Source organism: Chinchilla lanigera, unplaced genomic scaffold, assembly GCF_000276665.1.
Source record: "Chinchilla lanigera isolate Chin_1 unplaced genomic scaffold, ChiLan1.0 scaffold00030, whole genome shotgun sequence".
In the NCBI taxonomy this organism is placed as follows: Eukaryota; Metazoa; Chordata; class Mammalia; order Rodentia; family Chinchillidae; genus Chinchilla; species Chinchilla lanigera.
In genome coordinates, this window is record NW_004955431.1 from 21,349,321 (window position 1) to 21,373,803 (window position 24,483).

General features: G+C 36.9%; 1 protein-coding gene across 1 annotated transcript; it reads left to right on the forward strand.

Annotated features, from left to right (window-relative positions):
* The first annotated feature begins 2,502 nt into the window (after positions 1 to 2,502).
* LOC102019422 (pancreatic triacylglycerol lipase-like) lies at positions 2,503 to 24,200 on the forward strand. Its single transcript, XM_005387907.1, has 12 exons — positions 2,503 to 2,548; positions 3,730 to 3,884; positions 7,292 to 7,414; positions 9,338 to 9,472; positions 11,971 to 12,082; positions 14,127 to 14,246; positions 14,359 to 14,478; positions 14,918 to 15,036; positions 16,601 to 16,730; positions 18,197 to 18,305; positions 19,380 to 19,544; positions 24,137 to 24,200. Exons 1-12 carry the CDS (start codon positions 2,503 to 2,505, stop codon positions 24,198 to 24,200), a joined length of 1,398 nt encoding a protein of 465 aa, XP_005387964.1.
* The last annotated feature ends 283 nt before the right edge of the window (positions 24,201 to 24,483 follow it).

Below are 24,483 nucleotides of genomic sequence, written 5' to 3' on the forward strand. Positions count from 1 at the left end.
TATATGGGGTTTTTTTGTCCTGGGAATTGAATTCAGCACTTTGTGCTTGCCAAGCAAGTGCTGTGCTGCTGAGCTATGTCCTTGGCCCAAAGTAATATTTTAAAACTAGCATTTAAGATGACACAAAATTTTGCACATCATTAAAAGAACCATTGCATACAACTAGTATCAAATGTCACCAAATTCTGAACAGAGTCTAGAGGCTATGGGGTATCATTTTGTAACTGATATATGTCCAAATTACAGAATGTCTCAGAAAGACCCAATCCCCCAAATCTACAAAAGTTACACAGGAAGGTGATGCAATCTGCAATCTGTCATGTCAGTTCTGCATGAATAAATTTCCCTAAATCCAATCTTGCTGAACTCTGCGGCTGAGTCATGAAATTTCACCAAGGGTATTAGAGCCATGACAGCCCCATTTCAGGTGTTCCCTGGCATTGAAAGTCTAGGGGGCCTTCTGTTGAAAAGGAATTCCACATTTTTTGGATTCAGTACATCATTACATCACATAGATTCGACTTCAACATTTAGAAAAAAGCTATATTTGCCTAGGAGATAAATGTTCCTTGCACAGTGCTTTGATTCTGGGAATCTGGTGATACCACACTCCAGGTCAGGGAAAGAAAGGTGCTTGAACACCTGTGTGGTCAGATTACTGGCAGAGTGGACACACAGGGTCTCATTTACTTAACCTTCAGCCAGCCTGGGCTTCTCACCTCCAGTTATCTAGCTCATCCACTGGCCAAGTGCCCATGGGAAAAAGGACACGTTTGCTTGAGGATTCCAAACTTCCCTGAATGACCTCTGTTCTTAGGAATTGCTGGAAGATTTTTGTTTCTGTGGGGTTTTTTGGTTGTTGTTATTCACTTTTCTTGTTGCCGTTTTGTTTTGCTTTGCTTGAATAAAACATTCAAAGTCTTTTCCTAGGAGATTGTGTAAGTAGTTGTTACCGTAGCAATCTTGCAAAATAAACGTTTTCATAGTCACTTCCTGTATTCATTCATCCAACAGGTATGTGCCAGATATGTGCACTGGACTGGACGCTCAAGTGTGACAGTGTGACCCAGGAAATTCCAGTCTCCTCTTACTTTGTGACCCAGAAGGAATGTGATGGGATCTCACATGAGGGAAGTGGTCAGAGGGGTAGCGAGGATAGCGTGGTAGAAGGAATAGGGGGACCACCCTAGGGAGGGCTGAATAAGGCACCCTGAGGCGGAAACATAAGCTTAGTCAGGAAAGATTTAGGTGAGAATTTTTCAGGGCTCACATCCATGGTATCCCACTTCTGCCTTCAAGTCCAATTATGGATCTACCATAACTATTGCTGGACTCTCTTGATTGTTCTTTATACACATAATTTTTTGTTGTTTTTTCCTATCCCTATAAATTTTGTCAGTGGAGTGAATTATTATTTAACCTTTTTTGATCTACAAAATAGCAATTTAAAACTGTGACACTATCAGGCTAAATGATTCTAGTCCCTAAAATTATGATAGCTCATTGCTTTTTAAAATGCAATTTAAACAGTTTAAGACAAACTAAAACTATCCCAGCTATATTGCAGCAATTGTATTTTTCTCATACAATTTCTTTTTTAGGTTGAAGTTTATCCTTCTCTCTTTCACCCAGTGGTGGGGTCACTGTTTGAAAGTCTATGTTCTCATAAATATGCCAATTCCTTTTGTCCCCTTGTTTATTCTTTCCTCCATGTTATTGTTAAGAAGCGAGGAAGTGCTACGGACTATCATTATAAAATATGAACTGTTTTCCTGAAAGGACTGCTCTCACTCTTGAAGGACCATTTCTATTCCACTGTGTTTGAGGGGTAGGCAATATTATGAGAAAGCTATTGTATACAGATAGTGCTCTTTTTTTGTTTTGTTTTGTTTTCCGGTACCGGGAATAGAACTCACGACTTTGTGCTTGCCAGGCAGGCGCTGTGCCACTGAGCTAAATCTCCAGCCCAAATAATGCTCTTGAAATATTAATTTTTCAAAACAGCTGCTATCAAATTTGAGCAACATTAGACTTCATACCCACCAGTGGGCCTGCACAAAGAAGTGTAAACCATAAAGAAGGTAGAAGAGAATTTTCACTACAGTGAAATGACTCAGCATTACATAAACAGAGCGAAAGAGAACCTTGCATCTACCACTTTTACATCTTCTCACGATCACTGTGGGAAAACTACGTACTCTATCAATTTGGGTTTACCTATGATTAAAATTAGAACTATGTTCTTGGAACCTTCTCCCTTTTCATGTCATTTTTCCATGACACTTCTTGGAAAGATAAAGCTCACTTATAAAGGAACATTTTGGTATTGTCTGATTGTCTGTAGAACCTCACAGATCAACCACGGTAAGTCAGGGACATATTTTCCAGGCTACTTTATGAGAACTTAGCCATTTTTCTGCAGAAATTGAAATTAACTTGGCTTATGCCAGTGTTTGAACACCTCAGTTCTCTAGACTCAGTGGTGTTTTTACCTTTCTGTAGATGCTGCTGCTCTGGACGTTCTCGCTGCTGCTGGGAGCAGTAGCAGGTAAGAGAAAATAATTGAGTAGAGCCAGGAACTGGTGTCCTTCCCAGAGGCACAAGCCCAGACTCAAGTCACGGGGAGAGTGAGAGGTAAAGCAGGGCAGATGCAGGATTAAGAGCAAGCACAAGGGCTGAGATTGAGGTTACTGCACAAACTCTGGAAGGCCCAGTTCAATTTGAATTTCAGATAAACAAGAAGTAATTCAGACAAACACAAAAATGTAACATATTTTCTTTTTAAAAATATCTCTAAAGTATTTTAATGACCATTTTAATTTTAATTTGTAGTTTTATTATCTTAGCTAGCATCCCTAGCTCGGAGTCAAGGGGAAAGTTTTAATCTTGCTTTAATCACCTAAATCTCTATTAGGCTGAGCAAAATCCATAACCCCTCTGTGCTTCAGGATCTTATCTGTAAAGTGGGGATAATGAAATCACCTTTCTCAAGTCATGGACATGATGCTTAGGTAAAATAAACCATCCAACCAGGCATCTGGCACGTATCAAGATGATCAGGAGTTCAGCCCCCAGGGAAGCAACTACTCTTATTCCTACTGTATCCTGGATTTTATCCTCCCTTAGAACCCTTCCTTTGAATTATCACGTTATACAGTGATAGGCCAGCCTACCCTTGTGTCCAACTGTGAATCTTTTGTTTGATTGTGTGTGAACAGTTTCTTCATAGCAGGAGTCTAGGACAGTCTTCAAAATAGGCCAGACATCTTCTTCTCAGCCAAGGGAGAGACAGGAACGTTTGATTTTTCATGAAATTTAACTGGAGGCCCAGAATACAAAGCCAGGAAGTGGCTGCTAGGAGTTGAGAATCTCCACACACAACCTACCACGCAAGCCTGGGAACACAGGGCCACTCCCAAACATCAATAGGCTAAGATGACGTCTGGGTTCAGAAGCTTAAATAGTGTCTACCTGGGAGTGAACAGACACACAAAGGGCAAGACATGGTCTCTTGGGTTGGAAGCGAAGGGAGCTGCCTGTGTGTACCAGATGTATTGTCTTTTGCAGGTGCTTTGTGAATGTGTAAGAGGGAGTGTGGGAAATTAGAGAAAGAAAATCTGCCAGGCAATGTAACTTTTGCTTAAAAACCATTTAAAAACAACAACAAAAAAACACCTTTCTATTGCCGCAATGAACTGATGTCCTTGAAACCTTTCTGGGTAATTGCAGGAGGTGAAATCTGCTACAATAAACTCGGCTGCTTCAGCGATGCTGCTCCGTGGGGAGGAACCATCATAAGACCCTTGAAAATGTTACCCTGGGCTCCGAGTATTATCAATACCCGCTTCCTCCTATACACTAATGAGAATCCAAGCAATTATCAAGTAAGAACACTCATGCATTTGGTTCCATCTATTTGGAACTAATAAGGGTAATAAGGATGTATCTTACTCCATTCTCTGCTCCTATAACAGAATCCCACAGACTAAGTAAGTTATTTTACAGTTTATTTGGTCTACAGTTGTAGAGGCAGGGAATTCCATGGTTAAGGGTCCAGACTATGAATGTATCTAGTGAGAACTTTCTTGCTGCATCATAATATAGCAAAAGGTACCACATGCTGAGAGAGTGTATAAGATAGAAAGAAGAGCATAGGATAAATATATACTTTTATAAGAAGCCCATTTCTGCAATAACTAACCCAGTCCTGCAACAACAGCATTCATGAATGAGGGCAGGGTGCTCATGACCCATCACATATGTCAGTACAATGGTAATTAAATGTCAGCATCTTTTTGGAGAGGACATTTGAATCATACAGTTTCATCCCTATTTCCCCCAAAATTCATGTCCTCCTCTCATACAAAATATATTCTGTCCCAATAACCCTAAATGTCTTTACTTACCCTACGTCAACTAAAATACCCAAAATTTTTCAGAGTCTTTTCTAAACCAGCTATAGTGAAACTCAAAACATTTCCTCAGGTTGTGAGCCTCAAACCAAATAAGTTATCTGCTCCCCAAATACATTAGTAAGACAAGCATAGGATAGACTTTCCCAATCCAAGTGGGAGAAATATGCAAGAAAAAAGGAGTAACAGGTCTGCAAGTGAGTCTCAGATCCAACAGTGCTAATAGCATTAAGTCCTGAGATGATCATAATCTTTTACTCCATGCGCCACCTCCTGGACTCCATGGTTTTGCTGGGCTCAGTGCCCCAGCATCCTCTTAGGTTGGCGTCTTGTGCTGACAGCTCTGCCAGGCTGGTGTTGCATGCTGGTAGCTCTATAGTTTTGATGTTGCAAAAGCTTCTCCCACTTCCACAGCTCCTCTAGGCACTGGTATAGTAGGGACTGTCTGTGATGGTTCTACCTCCACATCACATTTCTGCCTGTCCACACAGCCTTCGAAATCTAGGAAACAGTACATGCCCCACAGTCCTTGTATTCTCTAAGCCTGGAAACTTAACACCCTGTAGATACTACCAAAGTTTGCTGCTTGCACTCTGCAGAGTGGTAGCCTGAGCTATAGATGAGAGGGCTGAGGAGCAGTACCTAGAATGCAGAATTCAGAGACTTGAGCTGATTCCAGGCAGCAAACCATGGAGAATGTCCCAGGTTCGTCCCCCAAAACCACTTTTCCCTTGTAGAGTTTTGAGTCTCTGATGGGAGAAGCAGTCTCAAAGATCTCTGAAATGTCCTTGGAGTCTTTTCCCCACTGTATGGATAAATAGTATGTAGATTCCTTCTATCTATAGCAATCTCCTTAGCAAATGGGTACTTGATCACACACTTGTTTTGCTTTTCTGAAGATACCATTTTACTCTTTGCCTGTTCAAGCTACAGATTTTTCAAATTCTATTCTGCTTCTGTTTTAATTAAAAATTCCATCTTTAGGTCATTTATTTCCTCTCATACCTCACTATATACTGGTAAAAGTAGCCATGCAGCAGCCTGAATGATTAGTTTCTTAGATATTTCATCTGACAAATATTCTATTCATTGCACTTAAATTCGATATTCCATAAAGTCCCGGAACATGAGCACAACTCAGCCGAGTTCTTTGCAAATGTATAACAAGGATTGCCTTTACTCCAGTTTCCAATAACTTCTTCCTCATTTCTATCTGAGAGCTCATCAATGACCTTTACATATTTTTATCAACATTCTTGTCCTGACTACTTAAGTAATATTTATGAAGTTTCAGACTTTCCCTACAGCTATTCTCTTCCTCAGAGTGCTCACCAGTGCAGTCCTTAACGTTCCATTCAGGGAAAAACAAGCTTTCCTAGCCCACTTCTTCAGATTTGTCCAACCTCTACCCATTACTAAATTCTAAAGGAACATCCACGTGTTCAGGTATGTGTTATAGCAACAGCCCTATTTCTGGAACCCTACTTCTATCTTAGTCCATTGTCTGGTGCTGTACCTGCATGCTATAGACTAGATTAACTATAAAAAATAGATTTTACTTAGCTCAACGTTCTGGAGGCCAGGAAGTCCAAGATTAAGGGTCTGCATCTGGTGAAGGTTATCTTGTTGCATCATAACATGGAAGAAGGCTGAATATGATGAGAGAGAGAGAGAGAGAGAGAGAGAGAGAGAGAGAGAGAGAGAGAGAGATCCTTTCACCCAGAATCCACTCCCACAGTAAGTAACCACTTCCAAAGTAATGGCATTAGTCTATTCATAAATGTAGAGTCCTTATGACATAATCACCTTTTAAAGCTCTCATCTCTTCATATAACACAATGGCAGATAAATATCAATTGAGTTTTGAGGGACATATTCAAACTATTGCACATAATGAATATCCAAGTCTTCTAAGGAAAACTAATCAAATATTGGAATTTATATCCTTATAAATTTTCAGGAAAATAAGCCTACATGCTATTTTGTGTAACTTGTTTACAAATGGTCCGTGAATTTCATAATATTTTTGTATTACTTCCAAGATGTAATTAATAAATATTGGAAATACAAAGAGTGCTATGGTTTGAAATGGCCCCACTAAAACACACGTCAAATTTTAATTGCTATTGGGTAATATTAGCAAGAAGAATTGATAAGAGGTGATTAGGTCAAAAAAGGCTTCCCCTTCTAAAATGGATTAAGATAGTTATCATGGGAGTGGATTCCTGACAAAATCCAGTTTGGTCTTCTATCTCTTTTGCTGACTTACTAATCCACATTCCAGTGTGGGAATACCACCAAGGCCTGCCCTATGCTCTTGGACTTCCCAACATAAGGAACCAGGAACACAATAAACTTCTATTATTTATAAATTACCCAGTCTGGAGCGTTCTACTATAGCACCTCAAATGAATTGAGACAGGGAATCGTATTTATAAAGTAAAATCTCTCCATACCACACATACATACATACACACTCTTATTATTACATATGCTTATAAAATTTCTCAATACTTTATATACAGTGTATATCTTATAATTGATATACAAACAAATTAAATGTACTGTGTATATGCATGTATGTATATATACAATGCACAGACAGACACAGACACACAAAACCTCCATTATGGGGAGACAAGAGCCATATCACCAACATTATAACATACATATTATCCTGAGTTGAACAACTACAAGAATGTTGTGATGACTGGAAAGTAGCAGCTTGGTGATGATTGGTTTGGATGTAATGAGAGGATTCTTATTCACAAGGATCCCAAATTCCAGTACTTCTCACCCATCTACCATTTCCCCCCACATATAAATGATCCCAGAGGACACTGAAAATTTTGACTGAAACACTTTTCTCCCCAAAATAGGAACTTGTTGCAGATGCATCAAAGATCAAGAATTCCAACTTTAAAACAAATAGAAAAACCCGCTTTATTATCCATGGATTCACAGACAAAGGAGAAGAAAATTGGCTGACCAATATGTGCAAGGTAAGCCCTGGTAATCGTCTAAGGGAGGGTTCTCTCAGGAGTGAAAATTAACAACCAGTAAGGCCCTGGTCTCAACCCAAGAGGGCAAATGCTGGGCACGGCCACACTGAAGGATCCTCTGACCCTTCTCATGAAGGTACGTGGGAGGTCCAGGTAGTGGTGGTAAGTGGAGAGGGCCTGGGATAGTCTCCAGGCAATCAGGTGGGCAGGCATGTGGCGGTTCCAGACAGTAAATATTTCATAATTAATACAGAGGCATTTCAAAACTTTGCAGCAGAAACTGGCATACATGTGCATCCCAGCTGACCACGGCCCCAGTTTGTTCATTTTAATTTCCTGAAGAGCTAAGAGGTTTCATTTGCCCAAACTAACTTTCCTTTGATTTTCACTTGTTACTCTGACTTCCTCTGGTCTAGGAAAATCATGACGGCTTTAACTTTTGCCTTCTGTTATTTCTGTAGCAATGATCTTATTTCTTTAATTTGTTTTTTGCACTGTTCACAGGGAAAACCAAGATTTAAAAGACACAAAATCAAATAGAATAAATTTTCTTAGTAACTGGTAGTGTTTGAAGAACATTTTTATTGATACATTTATTTGAGCATTTATTCACAATTTCATCAAATTCCTATGGCTGCTGTGGTACAAAGCAGTAGTTATCTCTCCAGAGGGTGCCAGAAAAAGACACCAGTGCCCTCCTAAACCCACTCACTTCTGGCCTGTGTTTGAATAATGCCAAAGGCAGAACCAAGTCAGCCCCAGAATACATAAGCTGATCCCAGGGCCAGATAAGCACCCCAGAATCCATTCACTTCAAAAGCTTAGAAATAATCATTAAAACCACAGTTTTTTTCTAAAATAAATTTGATGATTATTGGATGGGGGTGAAGAAGGGAGTAAAAATGGCCTCCTGTACAGCAGTGAAAAAAAGAAACATGATTCTTAACTCAAAGAAAATATGTATTTATTAGACATAGATAAACAATGTATTTCTAAGATTCCAAAGTAGATGTGTTTTAAAAGAGTTTGATTTACCTTTGACAATGCTTTTGGGTAACTGTAGATATTAGTAAGTTAAACTAGATGTATAAAGGCCTATGATTCTAGTCCTGGCTCTATGCTTAGCTTACCGGGGCATTAGTAAGTAAGTTCCTTGCTTTGTATTCTTCCTTCTGTGAAACGAGAGTTAGGAGATGCTATCTAAGATTTTGTTAGTCTCTAACTCTTTTGGAAAAAGCTAGGAATTAAGAAACAATTTCTGCCAGGACTATACTTCATGAACCTATAATTGAAACCCATTATACAGAATCTCCAGTAGATATCTGGTAGACTATGCTTTCATAAGAAATAACTTCAATAACCTATATCACGTTCTCATTAAAATCTTTGATTAGGCTTTTCATTGTGGAAAAGCTTACTTCTTTACCTTCAATATATTTATGTGTACAAAGAGTCCTAACATAGTCTTTCATTCATGCAGCACATATCTACTGTCCACCTACCTACTGTGTGCCAGGTATTGTTCTAAGCACTGAGGATACAGCGAAAGAGATAGGCAGCATTCTTGGCTGCATTCCAGTAAGGCACATGGGAGTCTTGTGGTATTCACAGTGTTCTAATGAGCCAACTCAGTACACCGCATCTTTTGCATTCCTCTCTTAATCAAGGGTCTATGTATCAGTTTCAGTAGAAACTTGGAGAATACAGTTCCCACAACAGCCCTGTCTCCAACTAGAGCAACTGTCAAACTTAAGAAGGGATTCCATGTTTATTACAGACTAGGCATTTGCTTATAACTTTGAGGTTTAAGTGATATCATATAGCACAGGTCTAGGTGGGAACTTATTCTAGTCCTCAGATGTGTTAATTATTAAATAATAAAGATCCTGAGTTATTTCCCTTTTATTGTGTCTCTTCTGTTAGAACATGTTTCAGGTGGAAAGCGTGAATTGTATCTGTGTGGACTGGAAAGGTGGCTCTCGAACTGGATACACCCAAGCCACACACAACATCCGAGTTGTGGGTGCCGAAGTGGCCTATTTTGTTAAAGTCCTTCAGGTAACAACTTTTGGATTATTTAAAAATCCAAACACATTGCTCTCTGGGTTCTCTTTCCCAAAGGAAAACTAAAGACATGTTAATCTCTTTTATCAAGTTTATATTTTAACAGATATACTGTACTCCCATGATTATTATGATACATAAGAACATGAAAACTGTACGTATTTACAGAGCACATGTGATGTTTCATGTATATATTTTATTGTGTTAAAATCAGGATAAATATATCTATCTCTTCAAACATTTAACACTTTTATGATACAAACATTTGAAATCATTTCTTCTAGCTCTTTGGAATTCACACTGCATTATTGTTGTCTATATTTGCCCTATAGTGCAATAGCACACCAGAACTTCTTAATTCCTAACTATGTCTGGTGCCCATTGGTTAATCCCTATCTCTCCCTCCTTGAAACTCTCCCAGCCTCTGCACTCAACTTCCTTCCTCTCAACTTCTCCTCAATTTCTATTAGTCAGCCGCTTTATTGTGCATATGAATGGAATCATGCGATATTCATTTTTCCTGTGCCTTATCTATTTCACTTAATGTAATGATTTCATCCATGTTATCACAAGTGACAGGATTTCACTTCCTTTTGTGACTGAACATTATTTCATTGTGTATATGTACCAATGAAATTTTATTTATACATTCATCAGTTGATGAACATGTAGGTGGGTTCCCTTTCTTGGCTACTGTGAATAGGGCTACAATAAATATGGGAGTGCAGCTATCTCTTCAACCTATGGATTTCCTTTCCTTTGGTTATATACTGAGGAGTGGGATTTCTGGGGCATATGGTAATTCTATGTTTAATTTTTGGATGAACCTCTATGCTGTTTTCCATAGTGGTCGTATCAGTTTATATTCCCCAACAACAGTGTTCAAGCATTTTTTTTCATATCCTTTCCAGCACTTGTCAATATTTATCTTTCTGATACCAGCCATCTTTTCTGGGGTACATTGATATCTCATTGTGGTTCTGATTTTTATTTCTCTGACAATTTGCATTTACTTGTTGGCTATTTTATATCATCTTTTGAGAAAGGTCTATTTAGTTCTATTGCCCATCAAGTATGTGTGTGTGTATGTGCAGTTGTTTGAGTTTCTTATACGTTCTAGAAATAACCTTCCCCCTTGTCAGACATATGATTTATAAATATTTTCTCCCATTTTATAAATTGTCCCTTCACTCTTTGTTTGTTTTTTGTTTTTTGGTTTTTTTGGTTTTCTCCGGTACCAGGAACCGAACTCACAACCTTGCGCTTGCCAGGCAGGCGCTTTGCCGCTGAGCTAAATCCCCAGCCCCCTTCACTCTTATTATACATTTTTCTGTGCAAAAGCTTTTTACATTGCTGTAATCCCATTTTCCCCCTGTGCTTTTGGAGTCTTATTTAAAAAGTCCTTGTTCATTTCCAATCCTAAAGCAAGAATAGACAACTGACAAAGACATTTCTCTATGAAATGAAAAGAAAAAAAATACAAAGAAATTGGGTTCATCAATAAATTTATTTAGTTCCATAAACTGTATTTTTTTAAAAATTAGGTGAATTTATTAAGAAACTATGCAAGTCTTTTCTACAGAATTCTACAAGTATTGTTTCCATTTTATTAGTTATTCCTACTTGTACATGACAACATCAACCTCAAGATTAAACTAATTTTTAAAAGAGAAGCACAGTAATAACAAGGTAACCTGAGTGCATAACCAAAATCTTAAAGCTGTTTCATCATCTCTAAGTAACAACTCTTCACATCCTTCAAGACTTCTTTTTGTATAGCATAGGATAAAATAGAAGTCTATCTCCACCACTTTAAAAGTTTAAAATCATTTCCACTTTCAGTATAGTTGTGGGGGAAAACCATGAAAATCAGTGGTTTTGAAGAAACAGCATGTCCACTTAAACTCCAGTTTTGGGACATTCCCTTTCTGTTCCTATTGTGAATTCTGCAATACTTGAAAATATGCTGGAAAGATTTTCTTTTTAGAAGAGGCTGAGATAACCTCCAGCCATCTTAGCTCTTGGAATCTTAGACCGGGTTTACAGAACACTTGAGTATTTTTTTAATAACTCAGAAGATACAATGTTTTCATTAAGTCATCAGTATTAAACTAGTTTTATTTGCTGAAGATTACTAAAGTCACATGAACTTTTAGATACATTCTTATATTTCTGGCAGTTTTAGCTGTTTTATGAGCAAACTTCTATAAGAAATTACATATCATGTAGACAACTATAGTTATTCAGATGCATAGTGAAAGTTAAGGCTTACATTAGTAAGTTTATACACACCAATTACAGCATCAATTCTGAGTCATTAGTGACAAGTGTTACCTTCTCATGTTGGTACAGGGAAGCAAACTTTCATGGCTTGCTATAGGTAAAGCCTTTCCTACAACAGTTGCTTCTCAAGTGCCTTCAGCTCAAAAATATTTATGTCAAAGAGACTTATTTTGATGTGACATAGTCTGTTTTCCTTCATTGTCCAACAGTCTGAATTGGGATACTCACCTTCCAACGTCCATGTCATTGGCCACAGTCTGGGTTCCCATGCTGCTGGGGAGGCTGGAAAGAGGACTGATGGGGCCATTGGACGAATCACAGGTTGGTCACAATCGCGAAAACCGTAAAATAAGACTATGGGCAACTTGTACAGGGTCCAAAGGAAATACACAAGAGAAGTTTGGTGCAACCTGCTTGTATTTTGTCACATTTTCTGAATTGGGCTGCATGATCACAAACAAGGCCTTGTTGATTTGTTGATACTGACCTTTGGTGTACAATGCCCTCTTTAAAACATAAATACATTTCATGTGTTTAAAGTAAGAATCAAATGGCAGTTATCAAAAAATCAACCAGTAAAAATGCTGGCAGGGCTGTGGGGAAAAAGGAACCCTTCTCCACTGCTGGTGGGCATGTAAACTGGTGCAACCACTCTGGAAATCAGTGTGGAGATTCCTTAAGAAACTGGGACTAGAGGTCCCATTTGAACCAGCTATTCCCCTTCTGGGTATCTTCCCAGAAGAACTAAAAACATTGTACCACAGTGATATATGTACACCCATGTTCATAGCAGCACAATTTGTAATAGCTAAATCTTGGAAACAACCTAAATGCCCATCAAGAGAGGAATGGATAAAAAAGATGTAGTTTTTTGAATATATATAATGGAGTAGTACTCCTCTATAAAGATGATAAACTGGAGACTTTTATAGGTAAATTCTTGCAACTAGAAATCATACTCATAACTGAAATAAAACAGACCCATATGTATGAACATTGTATTGTCTCACTAGTGTAAGAAACTGAACAAGAAAATACGATCCAAATGTACAATAGATATTGTGAACTGTGCAAAAGAAAAAGCTGCAAAAGAAAAGACAAACTGCTATGGGGGAAAGGGTAAAGGAAGAAAGGGAAAAAGAAAAAATATATATGTATACACAAGATAGTTTCACAGCTAGCTTCTCTTAGTTCCTTGAAAAGAATGTTTTGTGCTAATATTGTTTAGACAAGCTATCATGCCTATATCTTATATTCTGATTAATTAATACAAAGACAATAATATGCAAGGTATCAACTATTGTAGCTGTAATACTCACCTATCTCAAAATTTGGTTTTATTGTTTGTTTATCTTTTTTCTCTTTAAAATAAAAATAGGTAAAAAAAAAAAATAAGAATTAAGAATATCCAAAGACCATTTTTATATTTATTACCATACAGTTAGATATCCACAAAAGACAAGTTCTGTGAATAGAATAAATATCAAGAGTAAGAGAATAAATAAAATTTAACCTACAGAGCTGAAATATACATAATTAATTTTATTCTGCTTCAGCAGGAATGGCTAATGAGCCCCAAATTTCAACAGAGTTGGGGAAAATGGAAACAGATAATTAGGCTTGTTTGGGCTAACAGTTTGTGGCACTACTAATTGGATTTTAAAATGTTATTTTAAAATGCCACACTGGCTGCATTAGGCCAGTGGAATCACAAGTACTGTATCCTAAAACAACCCTGTAATCTGATGAGGAAGCCATTGCTATTGAATCCTGGATCTGAGACATGACTACTTCAGGGAAAAACTACTTTTCTCTTCCAAGTTTCCATTCTGGCCTAGTAATTCTCTTTTTAATTCTTTGGATAAATTGATTGCATTTGGAATGATAGGAGCATCTGGAATGTCTGTCTACTGAAAAGAAGTTCTTCTAGAACATTCTTTCCTATAGTTAACAATGTCCACCACAGCCTGCTCAACGAGGCAGCGGACCATGTCAAGCTGAATGACCAGGAGAGCCAAGATCCTTGCTCTCCTGGGAAATTACAATCTTCAGGAGACTTTTTTCACTGGAGCAACTTTTAGCGCAGTATTCTTCAGGGTCTGCATTCTTTCTGGTGATTGCTACTACTGAACAAGACTCTCTCATAAATACTGGCAAAATCAGTGGTTTGGGGAATATTCACTTTCAGGTAAAGAGTAAACTAAAAGCACATCTCCCTCCAGAAATCAGTATGGGAAGGAGGAACTTGTTTATGCCTTTCCATTATTAACTCATGATGAGAGCCAATAATCACATTCAGGTCTGTAACTAATGAAGAAAGGTGAATATGCATAAAACACTGACGTATGCATCCTGTTTGAGTTAGGGTTGGATCCTGCTGAACCTTACTTTCAGGATACACCTGAAGAAGTTCGATTGGACCCCAGTGATGCCCAATTTGTGGATGTAATTCACACAGATGCTGGCCCCATGATTCCCAACTTGGGTAAGTTCTATGACTTGTCCTTTTTGGAGGGTTTTGAGTCTACAAATTAGAGTGTTTTAGTTTGCCCTGAGGCTATATCATATATAAACCTTCTATTTTTAAAATTCTTCAGGATTAGGAATGAGCCAAACTGTGGGTCACCTGGATTTCTTTCCAAATGGAGGGGTGGAAATGCCCGGATGTCAGAAGAACATTATCTCTCAGATTGTTGACATAGATGGAATTTGGGAAGGTAATACCGTTATGCGTGCAAAGAGATTTTCATTGGGAAAAGTTTATATTTGGTTAGTCAGACTTACTAAATACTTCGGGATTGTGCAGGTTAAAAGGATTTTTAATTGCATCCTTGAGGAATAGTTTCCCACTGGGACAAGTGGTCATGAGGAAACCATAGAAAAGAAAATATATGTTCATTCAACTTATCAAGGAATCCATGGATTACATTATCCCATAAATTCAAGGAATACATTATTAAATTGTATTTGTGTCTGTATGGACCAGTCTTTTCTTATTGCATTACAAATCATAACTACACTTCATAAATGATTTTGTGCCATGACCTCCAGGAGTTAATACTAATTGGAGAAATCTGTTCAATAACTATTCTGATCATGACATTAACTTGGAAAACTGAAATCATCACTGATGTGTATTCATGTCTGACTGTACAGGAACTCGCGACTTTGTGGCCTGTAACCACTTAAGAAGCTATAAGTATTACACGGATAGCATTGTCAACCCTAGTGGCTTTTCTGGCTTCTCTTGTTCCTCTTATAATGACTTCAGTGCGGTAAGTAGTCACATTTTCGCTAAAGAATTTTATGAGTAACACTTCTCAGGACTGGAGAGGTTCACTGTGCAAAACAGCATTACGTGAATATTTTATCACTTCTCTTCATATCTGCCAGATGCTGATGTGTTTTAGAAATATTCCTAAACAACAACAATAAAAGAACTGGTCTATGGACATCTTAACTGTGTTTATAGGATGTTACAAACATTGAAAATTTCCTTAAATGCTGACCTGTTAAATATGGACTTAGGACTCATGAAACCCCCTGCACAGTTCAATAATACTCGGTATTTCTATAAGTTTTCATCTTTTTCAACATCTTCCTGGTCTCCAGTTTGAACTGTTACATGTATTCTTGAATATGACATATCTGTAATCAGTTGTTGTTATAAAGTTGACTTTTCTTCTTACTGTATATTAAAATTAATATCAACATAGGCCCTTTAATACAGGAAATTTCAAGTTAAGTATATTGTAGGGACAGCTATAATTGCCAGGTAGATATACCCTAGGGATTAAGAGGGCCAAAATCCAAATTTCACCCTTAAATACATGAATGATTCTGAATGAACTACCTCACCTCTGTGAGGGAGTTTCTTCATTTATAAATGCAAGTAATAGGCTCAATGTATTTGGTAAGAGAAGTTAAGAAAATTAATTATGTTAATTACTTAGCCCAGTACAAAAAAAGTAGTGGTTATCATTCAGTAAATGTTGGCTATTACAAGAAAAGAGCATATATTTTAATCCCAGTATGTATGAACTCAGAATGCACAATAATGCGGGAAACTCACTTTTATTTTTCTTTGGTTTGATATAGCTTTTTGTCTTCTCTTACACCCAAGAATAAGTAATGGAAAACAACAACAACAAAAGCACTAGGTCTCATTCAGTGAAAGCATAACCTGATTCAAACATAAAAATCACCCTCTTAGGTGATGATCAACATTTTTCAAAAATGTCTCAGTCTTACTGATTTCTCTTGCCTTTGTATCCCTTCCCCACTCAGCTTGTTTCCATGCTGCTGCTGGGGCCAGGTGACCACAATAGTGGTCATCAGTGTGTGCTGCAGAGAGAATGACTGGGGGTCTCTTGGTTCGTGTTCTTGGCTCCTACGGTCTCTGAGTCATAGGTTTGTCTGCCCAATCTGAGGATGTACCTTGGGGTAGAGTGCTTGCCTAGCATTCCTGTGACCCTGGATTCAAGACCCAATAAAAAAAAAAAAAGATAAATACATAAATTTTAAAAATCTAACCACTCTACAGGGAGATAAATGTCTTAGAGCAAATGGTGCAACATAAGCACAAGGGGAAAGATAAATACATGAATATCAATCTGCCTACTCTGTAGTTTACATAGTATTGTATTATCTAACAGTGAAATTGCTGATTCATCCTTATAAACAATTAGATGCCTTACTATCTTTTGCTGAAACACCACTGAAGTACCGTTTACCAACAGAACAGAATAGACTTTAGAATATTTGTATCATAACAACATGTAGGGAAGATGATGCCCTATTAAAAAAAGAGACTCCTCATTTGTCGCTTTTTTTCATTAGAATAAGTGCTTCCCCTGTACAAGTGGAGAATGCCCCCAGATGGGTCACTATGCTGATAGATTTCCTGGGAAAACAAGTGGAGTGGGCCGGAAATTTTATTTAAATACTGGTGATTCCAGTAATTTTGCTCGTAAGTCTCTATCTTATTTACCTTAAATTCTAAGTGTTTTATCATGTTCAATAATAATGTGTGAAATTTCTTTTTTATACAAAAGCTTGAGACACCCCTCCCCAATGTGAAAAGTGTCCAGTGCCATGTTCAATGTCTTTTCAGGATAAGAGAACAGAATTTGAGGCCTGAATTATTAATGAGAAAAAAATATTCCTCACTTTTGATTCCAGTGCTGAACTCAGAAGGCTTCTTCTGCTCTGACTCGTTGTATTAGGTTGGAAGTTTTGCTAAGTAGAATTCTGAGGCTTTCTATAATTGGAAAAGTAATGTCAGAAGATGGTAGAGGTAGTTAGAATAAAAAAAGTGCTGACAGAGTCAAGAAATATTTAGGATGGTGGGCTCCGTGGGTGATTGGAATTAGAGGGTGTCAGAATGGTAAAGTAGGAGAACTGGCTCCAAGTAACTTTCCTGAGTAAATAGAGGGGAAAAAAAAAACTACTTGGACAGGATTATAAAAATTTAAAAACTAAAGACTACATTTATCCTACGCTCAATTTGGTCAGGTACCAGTAAATGGAAAACATGGTAATTTACTATAGACAGATACCAAAGATTGTGTGTGCGTGTGTGTGTGTGTGTGTGTGTGTGTTTTACTGGGAATGAAACTCGGGGTTCTGTATCATGAGTCTTTTTAATTTTATGTTGAGACAGGGTCTCCCTAAGTTGCCCAGGCTAACCCAGGAATCATGATACTCCGGCTTCAGCTCACCAAGTTGCTGGAGGGTGTATCATGGCGTCGAGTGGGAATTTTCTTTTGATTACCTAAATTAATACATTTCCAAGAGCAGTGGAAAGTTACAGGATTTTATAAAATAAATAAAGACTATTTAGACCAAAAGATGATAGAAATCTAAAATTTGATGCACCATGAAAATAAAGCAAACTGATCAAAATGTCACATTCTTTTTCTACTACCTCTTCGCATAAATTAAAAAAAAAATTTTTTTTTTTTTGAGACAGGGTCTTGCTATGTAGTTCAGGCTGGACTTGGACTCTCTTTGTCAAGAGAGTCCAAGAGAGTCCAAGGCCCAGGCTGGCCTCAAACTCACAGCAGTCTTCCTGTCTCAGCCTCCCAAGTGCTGGGATTATAGGCATATATCACCACCCCTGGCTTATTAACATAAAATTCTTAAACCATTCAATAACAAATTGTTAGGTTGAAAATTTTTAAGTAAAATATATTGCTTATGCCATTGGCTTGAAAAAATACCTATTAGTTTTGGAATTATTCTGTACATCCCCATTGTCCAACATCTGTTCTGTGAACCCTTAGATAAAGAAATGACTATGACTATTTCTTAGAAGAATTACCCACACCATATATAAATTATCCAAAATTCTACAGTAGTAGTGGGATCCAAATTAGCCTATTTTTAAGGTGTTTCTTCTAAGGCTGACATTTTGCAAAATTTTCTCCTGTGCAGGCTGGAGGTATCGTGTAGCTGTTACACTGTCTGGAAAGCAGGTTACAGGATATGTGCTAGTTTCTTTGCTTGGAAATGGAGGGACCTCTAAACAATATCAAATTTATAAGTGAGTAAAATGTTATTCTATGTATTTTAAATGTTTGAACACTGCCCATGTATGATGTATGTTATGGCAGAAGGGCTTGTTTATGCATTAACATATGGAAGAGTAGTACTGTCATGTAATAAAAAGGAAAAGAGTTTTGTTCCTTAACATCTTGATACATTTCAGAATTCTACTTCGAAATTGTGTCTATATTTCCTGAGAAAACCATTAATGTTTACTGTGTTAGCTTTTCATCACTATTACCAAATACCTCAGGAAAAATCATTTAAAAGAAGAAAGATTTATCTTGGCTTGTGATTTCAGAGGTTTCAGTACATGGTATACTGTCTCCATGACTTTCAGCTTGTGGTGAGAAAGAACATCACAGGGCCAGGCTGTGGTGGAGGAAAGCTGGTGATCTTGTGGCCGTCAAGAAGCAGATAGAGATGGGAAAGGCAGAGACCCAGGAAGGAACCTAGAAAAAATTATAACCTTCAAAGTGATGCCCCAGTGACCACCTTATACAATTAAGGCCTATCTTCCAATAATATAATATCTTCATTGAACCATAAACTCATCAAGGAATTAACCCACTTGATGAATTTAGAGCCTTTACCATCCTTTCAGTTCCCCAAACTCCATCATGTAGTAACCAGGGTTTCAGCACCATGAGACTATTGCGGGACATTATGGATCCCAAACAAAACCACTTTGATTACTGACATGTGAGATATATGTAGTGAATAATTAGTTTACTTGAAAAAAACTGAAAGGGTGACACATTGATGTCATCATAAATTAAAATGTGAGAGGGTAGTGGCCAAAATATATTTGTAGTTTTATTACATTATTGATGACCTTAAAGTAAAGGAATCATTGAGGGCAAAATCTACCCCTGAGTTACCTTATATGGATGCATTTATTTGATACATTAGAATGACAAGTGTTCTATCAATCACCTTAGTTAGAGATGTATTATAAACTGGTTTTAGAAATATATATGCATGTGTTTATGTACATATATATTTACTTGCATGGTTATTTGTTTTTATACTTGTGTTTATTTATGTATTTTTTAATGTCTTAACTGCCCAGGGGTTTGCTCCAGCCAGGAAAGACTCATACTAATGATTTTGATTCTGATGTGGATGTTGGGGACTTGCAGAATGTTAAATTTCTTTGGAACAACAATGTGATCAATCCAACCCTGCCCAAAGTTGGAGCATCTAGGATCACAGTGACAAGAAATGATGGAAGAGTGTAAGTAATAAAAATCAAAGGGATGAGAAAGATGGAGTCATGTTTATCATTGTGTTCCCATTAAAATTCTCCTTAAAGTTATATCCTGTGGTGGTTCATCTACACCCCAGCCACAGCTGCTATCTGATGTATTTTGTGTCTTTAGGAGAAAGTATATAACTTTAAGAAAAAGTTTGACAGCATTATTGATAAGTATTGTGTAATCTGATACAAATTAAGTGTTAGAATGGAAATCTGGCTTCATGATCCTAAGGTAAATGGGTGTTTCACTTGGTAGATGAGTTTTTTGCTGGGTGTGTAATTAATGTGCTTATATCTTCAAAATTCATGGGTTCACTAAATTGCCATTTAAATTATCAGGTGTTGATTTAATCTATGATGGACAGAAATAAGCTGCTCTGTGTTGTGGGTCTTCTTGGTGAAAACAAAGGCCAAGGAGATCAATTTCTTGCATCTAACCATGACTATAGTTTGTGTGAGCCAAAAGGTGCTTACCAAGTTGAGCTACCAGAAAAAGTGAACCGATGGTAATCATAGTTTCTTGACTGTTAAGCTAAATATTAGATCAAGAGTTTCTTGATTGTTAAGTTGAATTCTTAGCAAAGCACTTCTTCTATCATCAAATACATGTCATCCTCATAAAAAACCCGATGGAAGGGGTTTTGCTCCTAGAAAAGATGGAGTAAAAGATATCACCTATACCTTCCCAACTGAAACAAACTACATGATACAGCAGTTTTAAAGTCACTGAACTTAAAACCATGAAGGACAATTACGCCTGAGAGGCAAAAATCAAACAAGGTGGAGTCTTACAAGTGCCCCAGTTTACTGGTTTGAGAGAGTTTCCAGGGTGTGACATAAGCAGAAATATTCAGGCAAGGGCCAGGGCTCTACAACTTGAGGTGACAGAGTGAAGAATCAGAGAACCTAAGGCAAATAGATTTAATAACATAGTTTACCAGAGAGTAGAAAGCAGTGGAGGCAGACTCCTATGTTTCTTAAATATTCAAGAATTCTTGAATAGTCAGGTCAGTGCTGATCAGCACACATGTGAGTGAAGTAGCCAAGGCCAGGGAAACAGCCATTTGGAGGGACTGGAGAAAACAGTGCCCAGTGCTTCTGCAGGGCTGAGAATAGTGCTTATTTCCATCAACCGGAATGGAAAAGCTTATAATTTAAGAGACATTGGGTATAGTATTTAGGAATGTTTTGTTTTTCAGTAGGATATGATTACTCTAGATTTAGCAAGACTTTAAAATAATCAGACTGCTTCCAAATAACTATGTCTCAGAACAAACCTTAATAAAATTTATAGAGGTACAGAATTATCCAGGAACTAGCAAGATTAAATCTACTATATCTGCTGTTAATTTATGGATTCCCAGCTAGGCAAATAGCAGGACAACATAACCCATAATGAGGAAGCTAATCAATGATTTGATACTCAGCCAAAATTGACAAATATGCTATAATAGTAGACAAGGGCATTATTGTGGTTGTGAAACATCTACTCCAGTTATTCAAAATGGTCAGAAGCATTACATATATAGAAAAATATCCAAACTGAACTTCTAGAGATCAAAGTGCAATGTCTCATATTAAAAATAAACTGAATATGATTAACATCATTTCACATATTTCAATATCAGAGAGTAGTGAAATTGAGGGCACTGTAGAGCATATCCAAGAATGAAACACAATAAGAAAAAAATTAATGCAAAGAACATCAGTGACCTGTGCAAAAATTCAAGAATGCTAATGTACTTGTCTTTGAAGACCCCAAAAGAAGAGGGACAGAATATATTTGAAGAAATAATAGCTCTACAACTATCAAAATTATAAAACAATGGGTAAAATATCACAAGAACATAAAGAAAACAACACTAACTCATACTTAAATCAAATTACCATAAACCAATCATAAGGAGAAAATATTAAGGGCAGTTGGAGGAAAAAAGACATATCACACACAAAAAATAAAGGTAAAATTCACAGCAGATTTCATGTCAAAAGCAAAGTAAGCCAGAGGACATCTATAAAATAGTAAAAGGAAAACTTTCTTAACCAAGAATTTATACCCACAAACATATCATTCAAAGAAGAAAATGAAATAAAGGCTTTTTAGACATACCCACAATGAAAGATTTTATCATCAGCCAGTCAACACTACAGGAAATTTTAAAGGATGAACTTCAGGCACAGGAAAGTGAGAAAAGAATCTATTCAAGTGAGAAAGGATCTATGGGCACAAAAATAATGATTACACTGAAAATGCATTCTATTCTTAAATATGATTTAACTTTCTTTAAAATAATTTATTGTTGTAGAAATAATGACAACACTTTGAGTGCTTCATAAGATATGTGAGAACAGTACCACAAAGGAGAAGAGAAGTAGAGATGTATTATTGAAAGAGTCTTATATTAAATGAGATTTGGCATACTATGACTTGAAGTGAGAATGTGATAAGTTAAAAATATGTACTAACAATTCTAAAGCAACTATTAAAATAATAAGAAGAACTATACCTAACAAATCAACAAAAAGATAAAAGGGAACAAAAATATTTCAAAGTACAGTAAGCAAAAATCATGGGGGCAAAAAGAAAAACAGAAACACAATAGACTTAGACCTAAGAATATTGATAATCATATTAAATTAAAATAGCTGAAACTCTCACCATTATCGTCATATTGGGCTTTTAAAAAATCAACCTCCAATTATATTATTCTCCCTATTTGAAATGCACTATAAATACAAAATAGATCTCACAAATTGAAAAGACAGAAAATGTGCACTACTGGTCATTAAGAAAATGCAAATGTTATCTGAAAATATTAACAATGGAAAATTTCAGAGATAAATAATTCATAAGTTTTAAATTACATATTTCTCTGAATAACATAATGAAATCACACACTGTCCCACTCCATGGCTCCTGGAACAAGAGTCATCACTTTGCTGCATACACTCCCCATGCATTTGTAAGTAGGTATTTTTCATGGTAATTCGATTGACTGTCAATATATTACAGTCTTGGGCTCGAGTTCTTATTTTATTTAATATTGCAGGACACTGGAATATTTCTGCTAACAATTTTATTACAATACTATGTATCATTATAATATTTTACTTTTATTATTAATCTCTTACTGTGGTTAATTTATAAATTAAATTTCATCAAAGATAGGTACATAAAGGAAAAAAAGCAGTATAGATAAGGTTCAGTTCTATGTCCAGATTAAAGCCTCCACTGGAGATCTTGGAAAAACTAGTTAAGGGGAGACAGATATTTAACCAAGAGAAAAGAAAGCCTATATTTATACAAAGTTTGTGCATAAATACCCACATAGCTTTTATTATAATAGCCAAAATGGGAAACAACCCAAACAGTGGTCTATCCATGCAGTAGAATACTACTTAATACCGATGAGAAATGAATTAGTATTACGTGCAGCAACATGGATGAATCTCAAAATAATTATACTGAATGAAAGAAGCTAGCCAAAAGGGTGTGCGCACCTTTGATTTTATTCATTTGAAGTTTTAGACAATTCAAACTACGGTACTCTATATGACAAAACGCAGCTGGTTACCTAGGGGAGGGAAGACAGGAAAAGGTAGGAAGGAGGAATTACCAAGAAGCAGGAAGAAAATTTGGGGATGAATGGTAGTCTTTACTACCTTGATTTTGGTGATGATTTCAGAGGAGTGTGTAAAAAGAGAGTAAGAAAGAGAAAAAATAGTAATTTAAATGTGCAGTTTATTCTAGGTCAGCTAATGCTCAATAGACTTGCTATAATCAAAATATATACCCCATAAGGTAGGCACCTTTATTTACTCCAAATATTTAACAGATAAGCATGCAGACTCAGTGCCAGAATTTAAATACAGGGAGTAGGACGCCAACAACTTCTTAAGCAACACAAAATAAATTCAGTGTATGTGTTGTTCACATATAGATATTATGCACCTTTCTTTACTAGTGTTCTTCATTAACACTAGTTTTTAACCTTTCGCTTGACATTGGTAAAGCTGCCGGCCATCAGACCATAGGAAGGAACATGAAGATGATGAAGAAGAAAAAGCATCTTCTGAACAATTTTTAAGGGCCAGATACTTTACATACGTTTTCTTAGAGAAAATTATCTCCCAAGCATCTTAAATATTGTTTAATCTAATGACAAAATTAACTATTTTCACTTCAATTATTGAATTACACTAGGAATGGCTAGCACACATTAGGTTCTTTCAGTTCCTTGCAGGGCAGATCTTATCACATTGTTGACTCCGCCCTTCTTGGTTGTACTTCTTGACTTGGGTTGATTGTTCCACAGCTGCTTTATGGACAGGAAAACAGAGTTCTTCCTGGCTTGGGCTGGGGTCGGGGTCCACTGACCACTTGTCTCTCTGCTTTTTGCCCCAATGTGAAACACAGTGGAAAAGGAAAATTCAGGTTTTTATAAAGAGGAAGCTTCACTAGTCAATGTTCCATTTGGGCATGAAGTGTGTCCCTTGTTTGAAATAGAGAGGAAAGCAATGACCAGCTGGGAGCCAGGAGGAAGTGACCTTCTGTTGTTTTCTCTCCACAGGTTCAACTTCTGTAGTTCAGAAACTGTGAGAGAGGACGTTTTGCTCAGCCTCAGCCTGTGTTAGGAGGGTGGTGACACATGTCCACTGAGTCTTACTGCTAATAAAATCGATTAGTGAAGCAAAAATTTTGTCTTTTGTCATCAATGTCCATTATTTCCAGTGAAACTTTTGGATACGGTGATTAAATGCAAGCTCCGCAACTGGTGTGAAGAATCACAGACGGCTGAATTTTACTATGTGTTTTGTGGCATTTGAGTTTGGGAATATTGCTTACACGACACTGACGTTGTGTCCATCATTGATATTAATATCATTCTGATCACTTAAGGCAGATTTCTGGACCCAG

Coding starts and splice junctions, on each gene's coding strand:
- LOC102019422 (XM_005387907.1), top strand. CDS start 2,503: ATGCTGCTGCTCTGGACGTTCTCGCTGCTGCTGGGAGCAGTAGCAG. Junction 2,549..3,729: donor GCTGCTGGGAGCAGTAGCAG/GTAAGAGAAAAT, acceptor GGGTAATTGCAG/GAGGTGAAATCTGCTACAAT. Junction 7,415..9,337: donor GGCTGACCAATATGTGCAAG/GTAAGCCCTGGT, acceptor CTCTTCTGTTAG/AACATGTTTCAGGTGGAAAG.